Source organism: Juglans regia, chromosome 3 (assembly GCF_001411555.2).
Source record: "Juglans regia cultivar Chandler chromosome 3, Walnut 2.0, whole genome shotgun sequence".
Taxonomy (NCBI): Eukaryota; Viridiplantae; Streptophyta; class Magnoliopsida; order Fagales; family Juglandaceae; genus Juglans; species Juglans regia.
Window position 1 is genome coordinate 27,838,118 of NC_049903.1, and position 16,359 is coordinate 27,854,476.

Genomic DNA, 16,359 nt, shown 5'->3' on the forward strand with positions numbered 1-16,359 from the left:
GAGGATATCATTAGTAATTAGAGAAAATATTTGAAATGAATAAAAAAGATTAAAAAGTATAATATTTAAGTGTTATGAAGAAAAAAAATAGATAACCTAATATATGATATATTATAAAAATTAATATGTAAAATAAAAAAAAAAAATTTTAATAATAAATTTTAAAGAATAGGATGAAAAATCCATTCGGAGTGAATTACGCCCCGTGAGATTTCAAACTTCCTTTAAGGCAGGTTTGGGGGTGGGATGAGACACAAAATTCTCATCTTATCTCATTTCATCATTACACATTTTTTAAATCTCCATACAAAATATAATAAACAATTCAATTTTTTCAAATCTCAATTCAACTTTTTCAAATTTTAATATAATAATAATACTAAAATATAATATTTTAAAAACTAAAATAAAACATAAAACTTTCATCTCGCCTTCAAAAACCTGCCCTTAGTGATTGCGATTATCCCCTAGTTGGATCAGTTTTCTTTTTGGTTTTTTCTTTTAGCCCTCGGTCGAGTCAGACACTAATCTCTACGCTCTTAACCCAAGTTTGGTCGCATTCCCAACTTCCCAATTCTACGTTTTCTCTTCTCGAAGGTACTCACTCTCGGAACTTTCTCAACAATGGCCGATGAAGGTTTGGCTGCTCATAGAAGAGAACCTATCAAGTCTTCAGGTACGTGACTTTTTAACTTCGGGTATAGTTATGTTCTAGTTAAATTCAGTATTCTATCTATGTTTGGTTGGCCGAGAAATCTGGGGAAATGAAACAAGAGCAAAGCAAAAGATTGAAAGAAAAAAAAAAATCCGGGAGGCTGAAGGACTTACCTCAATTAAGTTCATAGTTGGGGGATATGCTAAGTCGATTGAGGTTTTGCATTCTCGGGGTTAGCAACAACGTAATTGTACCTCCGGTATTTTAGTTTTCATACTTACAATATTATTTCTTAATATTTGAACTGCTTATTAATCAATTTTATCCTTGGAGAAAATAAGAAAACAAAGTAGATTCATTTAGTTCCATATTTTTACAAAAGACTTCTGTTTGAGAAGATTTATTGAGGACAAAGTGTTACGAACTGGTTTTGATTGATTTGTATAAATGTAATATTTGTATAATACTTACTCTCGTGCGTGCTTTATCTGTTTCCTCTAACCTTAAAGCATCTATTTTGTTTGTTGGTGCTGTGATGTTTGCGTGTGAAAAATTCTAATTATGCATCTTGTGATTAGTTGGAAATGTTGCGGCACATCGAAGACGGAAAAATGCAGCTACTGTGGGAAAAGAAAGAAGAGAATCATTGGTGCGGGCAAAGCGCCTGTGTAGGGTGGGTATTAGTGGTGATACTGCTGTTTCTCTTGAAAATGACATGATGATTGATGAAGAGCAATCAATTTTGGAAGCTCAAACTTCTTCTGCAGTAGAAGAGTTGAAATCCTCTGTGGCATATCAGTATGTCAATTTTACCTTTTTCTCTTAGTTTTTCCTAATTTGATTATACAGGTAGAGCTAAGTTTTGGCTTACTTATGAGCTAATTCCTTAATGGGAAATGACTTTTGTGCGGGTAGGAATAGTCTGGAGATTTTTTGGACATCAATGATATTCTGTTTCTTGATATTATAAAGGTGATTCCTTTTGAACTCTATAAAGTATGGGTGTTCTTGATAATTTTCCCACTCTACTTCATTTCTCCTCATACCCTAGATCTATCTTGTAACGAGTCAAGGAGGGGCTCAAGTCACATCTCGACCTATACTCCTAAAAGACTAGTCAAGATTACAATTGGAGCCCTTGAAATTCATTATAAAGGGTAAGAATTTTCCCCTTCCAAGCAATGTAAGATTCCATTTGCAACATTCTCATACTCAATTAGGGGTATGAAAATTCTCTGAATTGTGCGTAGGAAGATGGTAAATGAGATTTCATATTGTTTTATAAGGAGAAGTTCTTGCCCTTTACAATAAATTCAAGGGACTCCAATTATAACCTTGACTATCCTTTAGAAGTAAATGTGGCTTGGGCCTTCCTTGGGTTGTTTCAAAGGGTATTAGAGCCAAAACCAACCAGAAGTGTGGGATCTGAATTGTGCCACTTACGGTAGAATGGCCTGACGAAGGTTTCAGGAATTTAAGGGGAGATTGTAATACCCCTAGATTTTGTACGGGAAGGAAAGGTGGTGAATAAGATCCCACATTGGTACATTACTTTAGAGAGAGAAGTTTTTACCCTTTATAATGAACTCCAATTGTTCTTTGCCGGTTAAAAAATATAATGAACTCCAATTGTAACCTTGACCAATCCTTTTGGAATATGGGCTTAGATGTGGTTTGGGCCTTCGTTAAGTCATTACATACCTTCAAAAGTTTTTTTCTAGAACTTAGTTTCTTTGTCTACAAGGATGCCGAAGTTCAAGATTATGGAAAGGTCTAACTTATTTTAGCAAATGACAATTTCCCGTATTACTATTAGGGGAAAAGGTGCAATGCAGAAGAGAGTGAATGCACTTCGTGAACTAAGGCGTTTGTTATCAAGATCTGAATTCCCTCCTGTTGAAGCTTCTCTTAAAGCTGGGGCAATACCCATACTTGTACAATGTCTTTCATTTGGCTCTCCAGATGAACAGGTACTCATTTTACTTAGTTGATAGGAAAAAGGGGGGGAAAACTTCCCATCTTGCTTACTATTAAGTTCTAATTACCCTTTTAAATTATGATATGCATTGCAATGATGCTTTGTGGTTTTAAGTAGACATGATATAAGAAAAAAATGTAGGCATGATGCTTACCTAGATACTGATTTTTTATTTTTTTATTTGTTTTTTCAGTTGCTTGAGGCAGCTTGGTGCCTCACAAACATTGCTGCAGGAAAACCTGAAGAAACGGAAGCTTTATTGCCTGCATTACCATTGCTTATTGCTCATCTTGGAGGTTGGCGAGTACCCATGCATTCTTTTGTTTTAAATGTCAAAAATATTCTCTTTATTGATAAATGAAAGTAACTTTTTGGTCCATAGTTTGCAAGATTGTAAGATGATATCAAAGTGATTACAAAGTACCATTACAACTTTGAATATTTAAACCATGGTGTTAAATTATGAAAAACATTGTCACCCCCATCCACATTGCTTCTAAGAATGCTGATAGTTGATTCTCTAGGTTGATGATTGATAACCAGGGCTGCTACCGGCCCTAAATGGGCGGGTAGCCACCTTCCCCACACCCTGCCCAGTTTGACAAATTTCAACTCTTACCCTGTCTCCATCCTCAGCTCCTGTCCACTCGTATCCCACATATAAGGATCAGAGGGATTGCACTGCCCATTGCCCAGATCCTACACATCCAAACCAAAACAACTCAAAATCAACCAAATCAACCCAAGGAATCACTTATAAAAAAACTAGCCCAAAGAATAAACAAAATCATCCGACATAAGGATCGGAGGGATCCAAATCAAGACCCACAGGGTTGGTCTTGGAACCCACAACATGGTCTCTTGATCTCTAGGACTTTGAGAGAGAGAGAGAGAGAGAGAGAGAGGAGAAGGAGGAGAAGAAGGGAAGGAGGAGAGGTCTGTGTGGTTGAAATTAGAATATGAGAGGTGAGATAGAATCTAGGGTTTTTTTTTTTTATGTTTATATAGTGTAGCGGGCAGGTGGATATACCTGCCTGTATGTTTTAAAAGCACCTCAACCCCGCCTGCCCCCACACCCAAAGCCATCCCCTAGTAGTGCTGGGCGGGCCGGATATGAGGCCCCACCCAGCACCCCTATTAAAAACTGTTAGCAGTAGACTAGGTTTTTTGGACCTTGTCAAGGAATGGAAGTTCACCTCAGTTCATACTATCAGGCTCCTACTACTCAAGATATGAATTATTTCTCTTGGAGGAGTATCTGAAGACTAAGGCACCTCTAAAAGAAACTTTCTTTTGTATGGATAGCTTCTTTAGGGAATATTCATAATTTATCATCTAAGGAAGCATTGGATTATCGTAACAGATTGGTACTGTACATGAAAAAGGAGTGGGGAAGGGTAATGATACACCTACAACTCTTTTAAAACTATTTTACTATTCATTTTACAACCAACCAATGCAATTATGCCACACTACTATAAATAATTTCAAATTTACATAACTACCTTACATTTGAAAGTGTTGTAAAATAGTTGTCGAAGACTTGTAACTTGTTCATTTTTCCTTGTTTATTGTGGTGCCTTTGGAGGGAAAGAAATTATAGGAGTTTTGAAGACCACAAGTGGACAACAGATGAAATTAGAGCTTTCTTTTTCAACATTTTATTTCAATGGTCAATAGTGATATATTTTGTTGGACTAAGTGTCCATGAGATTCTTGTAACGGTTATTCATCAAGCATAGGTGTATCTCTTGTATGTGTCCTTTTGTACTTGGGCTATACCTATTATTCTTCATCAATATAAGCCTTCATTACATGTAAAAAAAATATTAGCACTCAGTATCGGTTGATGCTGTTAACTTATAGGGATGATGATTCTCTTTTTGTTGAAGATTGAAAATGTTGAAATATGAGCAACCTCATGTTGTTGATATTGCCTTATCAGAGCCCTGAAACTAGCTAATGACCCTTGGAGCACAGGAAAAAAACACCAACCTGACAAATATGATCTATGTTGTTTTAAAGAACAATGATGCTAAATGAATCAGAACAGTTTCATCCCAAGTTTTGATGCGATGGAATTTATGGCTATAACTATGCGTCTTTGTTTCTTGTTAATGCTTATTTTAATTGAATCCATTACTTTTTTTTTTGATAAGTAATAAGTTATTTTATTGATATGAAAGAGGCATAGCCCAGGTACACTAGAAGTATACATGTGAATACACCAATTAGTGACTCGAAACATTTACAAGGAAATCATGAAAACTAAGACCATTCAAATCAAGAGCAATGACCCACACAAACAAGGTCTTCCAGAAAAAGTTCCTAAACTCTTCCAAAGAGCGTTCATGATCCTCAAAGAGCGTTCATTACTAATTGAGCAATAAAACTAATTGACATTGTTGGTAGCCAATCCTTGTTCCATACAGGGACCCATGTTATTATTAAAACACATGCTTCTCTTGGTTATCTACAATATACATGTGTAAGTGTTGTTTATCAAGTTAGGTATATGTATGTGCTTGAAAATTGAAATGGTTTTATATTGTAATGTTGCATTTGGCTTTGCATTTATAATGCAATTATGATGCAGAAAATAGTTCCTTGTCTGTTGCCGAGCAGTGTGCATGGGCATTAGGAAATGTTGCTGGTGAAGGGGAGAAGCTAAGAAATGTTTTGTTATCCCAAGGGGCCTTACTACCTCTTGCGAGAATGATGCTGCCAAACAAGGGTTCAACTGTGAGAACAGCTGCTTGGGCATTGTCAAATCTAATAAAGGTTTTAAATCATTCTCAGATGCATGTTTGACATTCCATTTTTCCGAAGCTAATGTGGTTGGAGTTTCTATATCATGTGGTTTGGGTGTGTTTTATTTCTACGTTTTTTTTTTTCTTTTGGGGGGGGGGGGGGGGGGGGGGGGGGGGGGGAGTGCAGACATTTACTATTTTTTTCCTCAAATTTCATTTACAGCATGACTTCAGTTTGCTTTGGGTGTAGGGACCAGATCCTAAAGCTGCCACAGAACTCATCAGAGTTGATGGGTTATTGGATGCAATTGTTCGGCACTTGAAAAAAGCGTAAGAGGAGTTTTATCCCTTTGGTCGATTTTGATGGGCATGATGTAATGAAATCTCAATTTGTCCTTTACTTGAAAGATATTGTTGTTGCATACCAAAGACTAATTTCTAGATAAATGTTGTAAGAGTGTGTTGTTTACCTCAAAGATGATTTAAAATGCCACCAAGGCTCTAGATGAACTCAATTGGTTCATTTCAGTATTATACTTTATACTATATGCAAATTGTTCTGGTTGCTGACCATATCGTTTAGTTTCATATCTGTTCTTAATAGCCATCTTCTTGCTTGTTGGTATATGTAGTTGCACTAATAATTGAAGAAAAGCGTATAAATATCTTCTGCTTCTTGCTCCAGTATATTCAATTACTGCTCATGTATTTCACCTTTTTTTAATCTTTTACCCCTCTTTCCTTTCAATTCACGTATGTAGTTGGGAAAGCCATATAATAAAAACTTCTTAGCATTAGATTATACTATTTTTAGCTTTAAGATTTAACTTCAGATTGCTGCTACCTGCTTGCTGGTGTTGTTTCTTTCCATTTAGAATTTAGATGCAGTTATAATGCACAGCGATGTTATAACTGTAAGACATTATTATTTTTATTTAATAACTGTAGGGAAAATTTTTATGGAGAAAAGAGTTAACTTTAAGGTTCCATTCCTCTTGATGATATTACCATAGTAACTATCCTGCCAACTTTTACGTAAAAGATTTATAATGTGTCATTATAGTACGTTAGAAAAAAAACTTATTTCATTTTTCCCTAAAGATCTTATTCTCATTGAGAAGAATTGTTTGATAGGTTTATGTTGAAAAGGACAGATATCTAAGTATTATCCACTTTCTGAAATCCAGAGACGATGAGTTGACAACTGAAGTAGCATGGGTAGTAGTGTATCTCTCAGCCCTTTCAAATGTTGCTACTGGTATGCTGGTGAAGACTGATGTCCTTCAACTTCTCGTGGAAAGACTGGCAACATCAAATAGCTTGCAATTGCTCATTCCGGTAGTAATATAGTTAGCCTTTTTGCTTGATTGTCTCCTTTTGTGAAAATGTGATCAAATGTTTTTGTGGAGTGAATTATAAATTCACTTTATGAAGGTTAAGATGGTTAGCATTTTATGTGGAATTTTACATCCATATTTTCTTATGCCGACTTTTCTTTTGTCTTTTCAGTATGGTACATATTGTGAGTTTACAAGCATTAGTGCATTATTAGTACTGGTATACGATCTTTTAGTTTTCATGCTAGTTACTCCGGAATAAAATGTTTCTTGTGCTAGTTGCCTATGAAAAGTGTTTGCCTGAATTCAGGTTCTATTTGTTCTGTTCTCAACTTCAAGTGGTGCTGTAATCTTTTTCACTTGACTAATATTTGGCAACTTGAGTTCTCAAAATGAAAACGAGAATCTACTAACGTCACTATGTTATTCCATTTTCATGATCTGGAATCCCCCAGAGCATGTTAAGATGGATGGCATGGTTCCATTATTGAAATGTAAAATTTCTTTCCCACTATTTCTCCAATCTTTATACTTCAAGGACTTATAATTACAAAATAAGAAAAACAGTTCATGCTACTTCAAGGTAAATTACTCAGAAGTTACTTTTACTCTTTTAGAGAAAAAAGGTAAATTAGTCAGAAGTTGCTGTTAAATAATGATGCACCAATTCCCATCTACAATTTCTTCATTTTGTGTATTGATGGGAAAGCTGCTTTAGTTATTAGATGCTGCTAAATTGAATTGAAACCTTTTTTTTTCTAGATTTGTAAGTGTCTTGTCAATGGATTCAAATTGAAAATGATTTTCCATTTAGGTGTTGCGAAGTTTAGGTAATCTTGTGGCTGGTGATTCCAACACAACTCATGCTGTTCTCGTTCCTGGACGTGAAATTACAGGTTGGTAAATCACGTCGCCTGCTTGCTAAGATAAAAATGGCAATAAACATGTTTTATGTAAAATACTTATGTTTAAAATCTGTTTACCATATCTTCAGATCATGTCATAGAAGTCCTTGTGAAATGTTTGAACAGTGAACACCGGGTTTTGAAGAAGGTATGACAATCTCCATTAGCTGTCTGTGTGGTTTTACCTTAAATCACCAGTTCTCATTATAAGTTTTCTAATTTTTTGTAGGAAGCAGCATGGGTGCTATCTAATATAGCCGCTGGTTCTGTGGAACACAAGCAGTTGATATACTCTAGCGAGGCAGTGCCATTGCTATTGCGCCTTCTTTCTACGGCACCATTTGACGTAAGAAAGGAGGTAGCATATGTACTGGGAAACCTTTGTGTTGCCCCCACAGAAGGTGATGGAAAACCAAATCTGATCTGTGAGCACTTGGTTTCACTTGTTGGTAGAGGATGCCTGCCTGGATTTATTGATTTGGTCAGATCTGCTGATACTGAGGCTGCAAGAGTAGGACTTCAGTTTATGGAGCTGGTAAGCAATTCTGATGTGCAAGATAGTAAGTCGACATGATCATTATTAGCGTAGGTCAGGCATAGAGTTTTTAGGACTTAGGCCTGAGTCACATACAATAATACTCCTGGGACATAATTTGGAGCTCCAAGATAAGTGGCTCGACATGAGGAAGTTTCTCCATTTTCCCCGAACATCTTGAATGTTAAATCTATGTGAAATTCCTTTTCGGAGTTCCAAGATACTTTTGAGTTAACAGGGATGCTTATTGGCATGTTTAGCCACATGTCCCACAATCTTCCCTGCTATGTTGTGTTGGTTGATCTTACTAATTTCTCGTTGGATGTACGATACATGGATTATTGTTCTATAACATATATTTGCCCGAGTCCTTGGATATGAATTGTGGAGTGTTTTCTGATATATTTGACACTTCCATGAATTATACAAGTTCTTTGACAGCTAAATAGTTGTGGTTTTTTATTTATCTTGCAAGCAGGTTTTAAGGGGCATGCCGCATGGTGAAGGTCCAAAGCTCGTTGAACGTGAGGATGGAATTGATGCCATGGAAAGGTTTCAGTTTCATGAAAATGAAGACTTGAGAAATATGGCAAATGGTCTAGTTGACACATACTTTGGGGAAGACTATGGGCTTGATGACTAGGGCAAGTAATGCAAGCATCTCCAGTGATTCCCCCACCATCTACTTCCTTGCATGAGACATCTCCTTTGCATTTTCTTTGCCAATCCTCTGTACAACAATAATTCACCGTCCGTGCTGAATGGAGTAAGATCTGAGCAGGTTTGGTTTGAACATATAACATATGGGGGTGTCAGCTGTATGGCCTCTGTTGGGCACTGTTGTAAGTTTTTTGTTTTTTTTTCTCGGTGTTTTTCTTTTTCACTTATGTAGGAAAAGTATTCTGGATAGCCAGAGTAAAGCTGATTATTGTTTTCTGTTTCCTTGTCGCAGTGAATGTTAATCCTAGGTTTATGTTTGTTAAAGAGAGTGTCATTGAAGGGTCATGTGACTAATCATGCCAATAAGCATGATTAACATTCAAATCCAACTTGAGTGAGTGCCTATGGCTTCCAGCCATTTAGGTCCCTCCTATTCAATTTTGAGTAGATAGGATTCGACTATGGTCACTTTCAAATAGAGAGGTGGTTGCCTCCGATTGCCCTCCTTTTTTATCTTAGAAAAAAGGTAAATTTAATTGTATGACATGATAATGATAAGATACAAGTGACATCAATTGAACATTGATATTTGTCATAATTAGTCATTCCCAAAGTGTAAAATTTGACTAGCCCATGAATTTGTGCCTATCGATATTAAGATGGTAATCTAAATAAACAAAAACACAAAGGGTTAAACTATTTCAATAATTTATTATTATCTGTCTATAATAATGAGTCTAGACCTTCCTACTTACTTGGACTAAATGCTCCTCAATAGATCTCACATTGGACTAAAATACCCTTGTTACAGATACTGATCAGGCTAAAATGTCCTTTCTATATATATAAACTGTTAAAATAACCCAACAACATAACAAATTAGATAGAAATACCCCTAATTGAAATCAAACCAGTCGATTGGCATCTAACCAATGACCCATGCTAGAGATCGACTACTCTCGTTGGTTGGTTGGTTCACCTTGATTTTGCTCTTATTCATCTTGCTATACGTCCAAGCCTTCTCCATCGGTAGTTGGAAGCAAAACTAAGACCGGATGTAACTAAAGGAAAACTTGTCTTATATTATTAAACTGAGAAAGGAAAAGTCCATTTTCTGTTCCAACACTGTTGACACCAAAGATGGATGGGTCGTAGAGGATGTGCGTAGATAGTCGGAGCAACCCACAACCATGGCAAGGATGAACCATAGTGCGACCTATTGGAAAGATGGATGTTGTGATATCAACCCACGATAAAGATAGACCACGATGCTACGATATTGACCTGCGTCAACATGACCCACAGTAGAGATCATGACAGAGATGGACGCTGTTATATCGACATGTCGATGTGACCCACGACAAAGATGGACCACGAATCTGTCATGCGTACAAATTGACGTAGGGTGAGGAGCATTTTGCCTCCCATGATACTTGACAAGACAGTGAACATTTTTGCTCTCCATGGTGCTTGCCGAGAGCCGAGGTGCAAGTACTTTTGTTCGCCATGTTGCTTGCCTCCGAGCAAGCACTTTGCCTCATGCAATCCACGATAGAGATGGACATTGCAATATTGACCCACGAGGCCATTTTGTGTCCAGATCAACCCAAGAATATACCATTTTGTTGAGGTGAAGAGAATTTTGCCTCCTATGGTACTCGTTGGGGGTGGTGAGCACTTTTGCTCTCTATGGTGCTTCCCCAGATGGCGAGCACATTGCCTCGCACTAAGCTCGTTAAGGTGGCAAACACTTTTGCTCCATTTGATGCTCGTCTAGGGAGCAAGTTTGTTGCCCATTGTGTTCATCAGGGGTTGAGGTGGTGAGCTTTTTTGGTCGCCATGTTGTTTGCCTTGAGGCGAGCACTTTCTCACTCCATCACCCAAGATGGTGAGCTTCATGCTCTTGCGTTGCTTACTTTTGCTCTCCACGATGCTCGTTTTGAGGTGCAAGCACTTTTTCAACACCCCAAAGTTGCAAGCATTTTTTTCTTCATTATGCCAAGCACTTTGCCTCTCTAATGTACTCGCTGTCCTGTTTGGATACTAGAAGTATTTCATCTTATCTCATCTCATTTCATCATTATAACTTTTTCAAATTCTCATACAAAACATAGTAAATAATTCAATTTTTTTAAATTTTTAAATAATAATAATATTATAAAAGAATATTATAATAATATTTTATTTAATTTTTAATTTTTATCTCAACTCATTTCATATCAATTTACTATTCAAACAACACCTTAGGATGCGAGCACTTTTCCTTAAAGGTGAGCACCCTCATACTCCTCAAGTTGAGATGGCGAGTTTCATACTCTCAAGTCCCACGATGCTCGCCTAGAGCACAAACATTGTTGCCTCCATGGTACTCGTCTCAAGGAAGTGCTTGGCCAAACATTATTTATGCCATCAGTTGAGGCATCCTTCGTGAATTTTTTATATATAATCTTTAAATTATTTGTCAATGATTTTATGACATATTAAAAGATCATGAAGGATTAATGGTTAAAATAATAATTAATATAATTTTTAATTTAAATGTAATTATCAAAATATATCTTGGGTTAATTGTAAGGAGTTATACTTGAAAGCTTGTGTGAAAAATGTATATTTCAAATTGCTGATATCTATATAAATTTTGATACGTCATTAACATGAAATGTATATTTTGAACGTTTGTGCGTAGAAAGTTTAGACTAGATCATTAGCATATTGGTTGAGTTTTAAATGGTTGATGTGGAGGTATCTCCGCGGGTCATGAATATAAATTTTTCTTTAATAATGAATGATGACGTCTCTCTTTAAATAAATAATAATAATAATTAAAAAAATTAAATTAAAAAAAAAAAAAAACGTTAGTCATCACCACTCAGCACTCACCAGTCTATGTAAAACCTCCGAGAAAACCCCTCAAGTCCAAAAACCTAACGGCCGCCATAGCCTGCCTGCAACCAAAGACCGTGCTTTTGTTTGTTATCTTCTGCTAAAAAGGCGGAAGGTAAAGAGCACGAGGTCATTTGCAAAGTAGTTTCTCTCAGAATCTTCCTTGATCTGACTCTGCTCGTCGTTCCTCAACCATGGAAAAAGCCTCGTTTTTGTTTTCTGGTATTCACTTTGATCGGAAGAAATTCGCCAAAGATTTCACCAGATTCCAGGTATGAATTTTTTTTCTTCTTCTTCATCTTCTTCTAATTATTCAAACAATAATCTCCCTCATAGTAGGCTGATTTCTTGTCAAACCTCCCATGTTTCATCTAGGAGAAGAAAGAAGATAAATCGATAGAGGACTCACACTTGCTTGAAACTGAAATATCTGAACCGGGGGAGGGGAAGACTTCTCTCAAGAAGCGGAAGCGGAAGTCACTGGCTTCAGGTAATTCATTTTATTTTGTAAATAAATATTTTTTTTTGTTTTGTCGAGTTCAATTTTCGTAAGCTGACATTCGCATTTCATTTCAAAAGAAACGGTAGAGGGATTCACCGTCTTTAAGAGTTCGAAATCAGCAGCAGCAGCTGCACCTGTGGTCCTGAACGAGGAGAATGATCAAGCCGAAAATAGGCTCTCCAAAGAAAAGAAGGAACTATATAGGCAACAAGAGGTCTCTTCTATTTCTTCATCTACTTCTAGTTCTTTGGCTTTCTTCTCTTAAGATTTTTTAATGTATTTTTTTGTGAAATTATTTTTAATTTGATTTTCTTTATGCGGATAGCGGGATGCTCTTTCACGGAAGAAGTACAACATTCATGTTTCCCGGAATAATGTAGCAACCCCACTTCAAAGTTTTGCAGAGTTAAGCTCTAGGTATTCCCTATTTCTATTTCATGCTAGTAGTTGGGTACGCCTTGCGTCTATGTTAATCTTTTTACTAAAGAAGCTCCCGCTGTTAATACTTTATCTGTTGTCCCGAGTAGCTAGTGCTTTCTTCTTCTTTTAGCTATCTTCGTTGTTTTTCATACAGGTAAAATATTCCAGCTGCTCCCCCGCCCACAAGCCCCACCGCAGGGGGTGGGGGGGAGGGGTTGGTTTGCCAAATTCTTTGGCATTTAAAATATGTTACCGCACAAAACTTTGGTTTGGTGTGGCCCTGATACTGGATGTAGAGCATTAGAATATATGTTTTTCTTCCTTACTTGATCACAATTCTTTACCTTCTCTTTTGCAAGTTTTTGCTTGCAATAATTTTTACTAAAAATGCAAATTTGTGTGATATGTTTACAGATATGGGTGTGAGCCTTATTTGTTACGCAATTTGGCCAAACTCGGATTTAAAGAGCCTACACCAATCCAAAGGCAGGCTATTCCAGTCCTTTTATCCGTAGGGTCTCTTATTTTAGCTATTCTCTTCTGGCTGATTTAAGTTTTTTCTCTTTCTTATCTTTAGCTTCCATTTATTTATAAAATTGAGTGTATATTTCCTAATCTTCAGCTTCATTGAACTTTGAAATGGATTAATATAACTTGGTGTGGAAGTTGTTCTGACTATTGTCATAATTTCATTTTAGGGTCAGGAATGCTTTGCGTGTGCTCCAACTGGATCCGGTAAAACTATGGCTTTTGTGTGTCCCATGCTAATGAAACTTAAGGTATTATTTTATGTCTTCAACATCTTTGTCCAATGACGATTCTTGAGATTCTGTTATTGCCTATTTTTTACAAGTATCTATATTATCACATATTAGGATGCCTCAACTGATGGCATCCGAGCTGTTATCCTCTGTCCCACACGAGAGCTGGCTGCTCAGACCACCAGAGAAAGTAAGAAACTGGCAAAAGGGAAAAAGTTCCGTATCAAAGTGATGTCGAGACAGCTATTAAGAAATACTGATTTGTCAAAGCTGCCTTGCGATATACTGATATCAACACCACTAAGGTTAAGGTTGGCTATTCGCAAGAAGAAGCTTGACTTAAGAAGGTGCGTGGTGTCAACATCTTGTTTATGCAAAACTAGATGGTTTGGTTAAAAATTAAGAAATTTGAAACAACTGCCTATGGATCAATTCAGCTAGTAGAATGAACAGTATTTTATTTCTCCTTGTTGAGTTTATATTAAGATTAAAATTTACTTATAAAAAAAAAATATTAAGATTAAAACGACTATGTTTTCTTGTACCCCTGAGAGTGGTTTTAAAGGAAGTTATGCACTATTGACAGCTCTCAGTGGTCTATAGACTGGTTTGAAATGCTCCACTAAGTGCTTTGGTACTTTGCAGGGTTCAGTATCTTGTCCTGGATGAATCTGATAAGTTATTTGAGCATGGTTTATTAAAGCAGATTGATTCTGTGGTCAAAGCTTGCTCAAATCCTTCAATAATACGCTCCATGTTTAGTGCTACCTTACCTGACTTTGTTGAGGAGCTTGCACGCACAATAATGCATGATGCTGTTAGAGTTATTGTTGGCCGAAAGTAAGATTGACTTACTTTATTATTGAACCACGGAGGGATTGTGCTGTTTTTGCCGATAAGTTGACTTGTGTTCCACTTCTGAAAATCTGAACAGGAACACTGCTTCCGAATCTGTGAAGCAAAAATTGGTTTTTGCAGGGAGTGAAGAAGGAAAGCTTATTGCACTTCGTCAAAGCTTTGCAGAGGTATGAAAGATTCTTTTCCTATATAAAAAGGGAGATTTTAAAGATTCTTCTTAATATATATATATATATATATATATATATAAATAAGAGGTTTTAAAGATTCTGCTCAATTTCTCAGAATGTTTTGTTTTCAAGAAATGGTGACAGCGGCTGGCATTTGCACTCAAATATTAGAACATTTTTAATAGATGAATCAAAATGTAACTTTCAATACTTGTGGCTGTATTTCGTGAAACTTGTGATATTTCTTTGAAGATTTTTCAATTTGTGTTTTTATCATATTGACCAAACTTATATTAAAAAAAATCATCTTGACGTAACTCCTTGTTCCTTTTGTATCTTGTACTTGTCAGTAGAGTTTGAATCCACCTGTATTAATGTTTGTACAAAGCAAGGAGCGTGCGAAGGAATTGTACGAGGAACTTGCATATGATAACATAAGAGTGGATGTCATCCATTCTGATTTGTCCCAATCACAGGTGAAATCTTATTCCCATTTTTTCCTTATAAAAAACGTGGGAACATTCCCAGAATACTAGTTAAGAAAAAATTCAAAGAAGATGAAGGCTATCAAATGATCAAGCTTCTCTGCATTACTTGCAAGGGAGAGACTGAGCATGGTTATATAAGGGTCCTCTAGAAGTTTTCGGAAAAAGCAAATGGATATATCTTTTTTTACTCTTAATCCTGCCAGTTTATGTTGGGGTTTTGGCTAATTCTCAGGTCTTCAAGTCACCTTATTTTATGGCCATTTTCGGTCTTCAAATAACTTTAGTCTACTCGATCCTAATGTATTACATTTAATACAGTGAGTAAATGCTAATGTATTGCATTTAATACAGCGAGAAAATGCTGTCGATGATTTCAGAGCTGGCAAGACATGGGTTTTGATTGCCACTGACGTTATTGCCCGGGGTATGGATTTCAAAGGTGTCAACTGTGTGATTAATTATGATTTTCCAGACTCTGCCTCTGCGTATATCCACAGGATTGGTATGCCACTCATCTCAAACTGCTTCTGGCCTCTGCAATCTGTGTGTTTATTAGGATGAGTAGTCTATAAATAAATAGGTTGAGAAATGTTTTGAAAAATGCAGAATAATATGATGTTTTGATTAAATTATTTTCCTTAGGAAGTTGTTAGGTAAGTAACCGAATGCTTTACAAGATACTTTATATTGTTAGATTTGCTCTCTCTTATTGTTGATTGGAATTGTTACAATTAAATAGAACCTTACCATTATTTTTATCATAGTTGTACCATTTACCAACCAATGATATAATCCCACGCTCTTTCCCTTCTTATTTACTTTTTATGGTAAATAAGAATAAGAACATTATTGATGAAAACTAGGCATAGCCCAGGTACACGAGAGAACAGTTGTGCTTTATGCCTTCTGCACATGTAATATGACAGCTAGGTGATAATGGTTTCTATAACAATAGTAAGATTGCTCGGAGATGAGAATGACTTTAATGTGGTCTATATAATTTTGTCATTCTTTTATATAGGTCGGTCAGGCAGAGCAGGGAGGACAGGGGAAGCTATTACTTTTTACACCAAGAAAGATGTTCCATTCCTGCGGAACATAGCAAATATAATGACAGCTTCGGGTTGTGAAGTTCCATCTTGGGTCATGTCATTGCGCAAGATGAAATGGAAGAAGCACCGTCCACAAAGAGACTCAATATCAACCAAACCAAAAGATTAGGAAGAATCTAGTATTGTTCAGAGCTAATCTCTTACATGGAAATACTCTTCAGGTGATCCTCTCTCAGATAACCGTTTCAGAACACATTTGAAGATAATATCATGGGAAACAACCAATTTTTTATTGATGGATTTCGGTTGCAACTGGGAAATGAGATATATTGATAAACTTGGTCTTGGTCTTGGTCTTGGTCTTGGTCTTTATAAGCTAAACCTGGCCATGGACCAGATAAGTTC

General features: G+C 36.4%; 2 protein-coding genes across 2 annotated transcripts; both read left to right on the forward strand.

Annotated features, from left to right (window-relative positions):
• Nucleotides 1-427: 427 nt before the first annotated feature.
• On the forward strand, nt 428-9,267 carry LOC109006201 (importin subunit alpha-9). Its single transcript, XM_018985412.2, has 11 exons — nt 428-676; nt 1,234-1,453; nt 2,472-2,625; nt 2,827-2,929; nt 5,230-5,414; nt 5,634-5,713; nt 6,571-6,721; nt 7,535-7,616; nt 7,715-7,773; nt 7,855-8,160; nt 8,639-9,267. Exons 1-11 carry the CDS (start codon nt 625-627, stop codon nt 8,801-8,803), a joined length of 1,557 nt encoding a protein of 518 aa, XP_018840957.1. The 5' UTR covers nt 428-624; the 3' UTR covers nt 8,804-9,267.
• Nucleotides 9,268-11,684: 2,417 nt separating this feature from the next.
• Nucleotides 11,685-16,249, forward strand: LOC109018196 (DEAD-box ATP-dependent RNA helicase 57-like). The gene is made up of 12 exons (XM_035688922.1): nt 11,685-11,975; nt 12,079-12,193; nt 12,283-12,419; nt 12,531-12,622; nt 13,040-13,136; nt 13,324-13,404; nt 13,501-13,733; nt 14,032-14,226; nt 14,321-14,411; nt 14,768-14,890; nt 15,254-15,404; nt 15,924-16,249. Exons 1-12 carry the CDS (start codon nt 11,898-11,900, stop codon nt 16,121-16,123), a joined length of 1,593 nt encoding a protein of 530 aa, XP_035544815.1. The 5' UTR covers nt 11,685-11,897; the 3' UTR covers nt 16,124-16,249.
• The last annotated feature ends 110 nt before the right edge of the window (nt 16,250-16,359 follow it).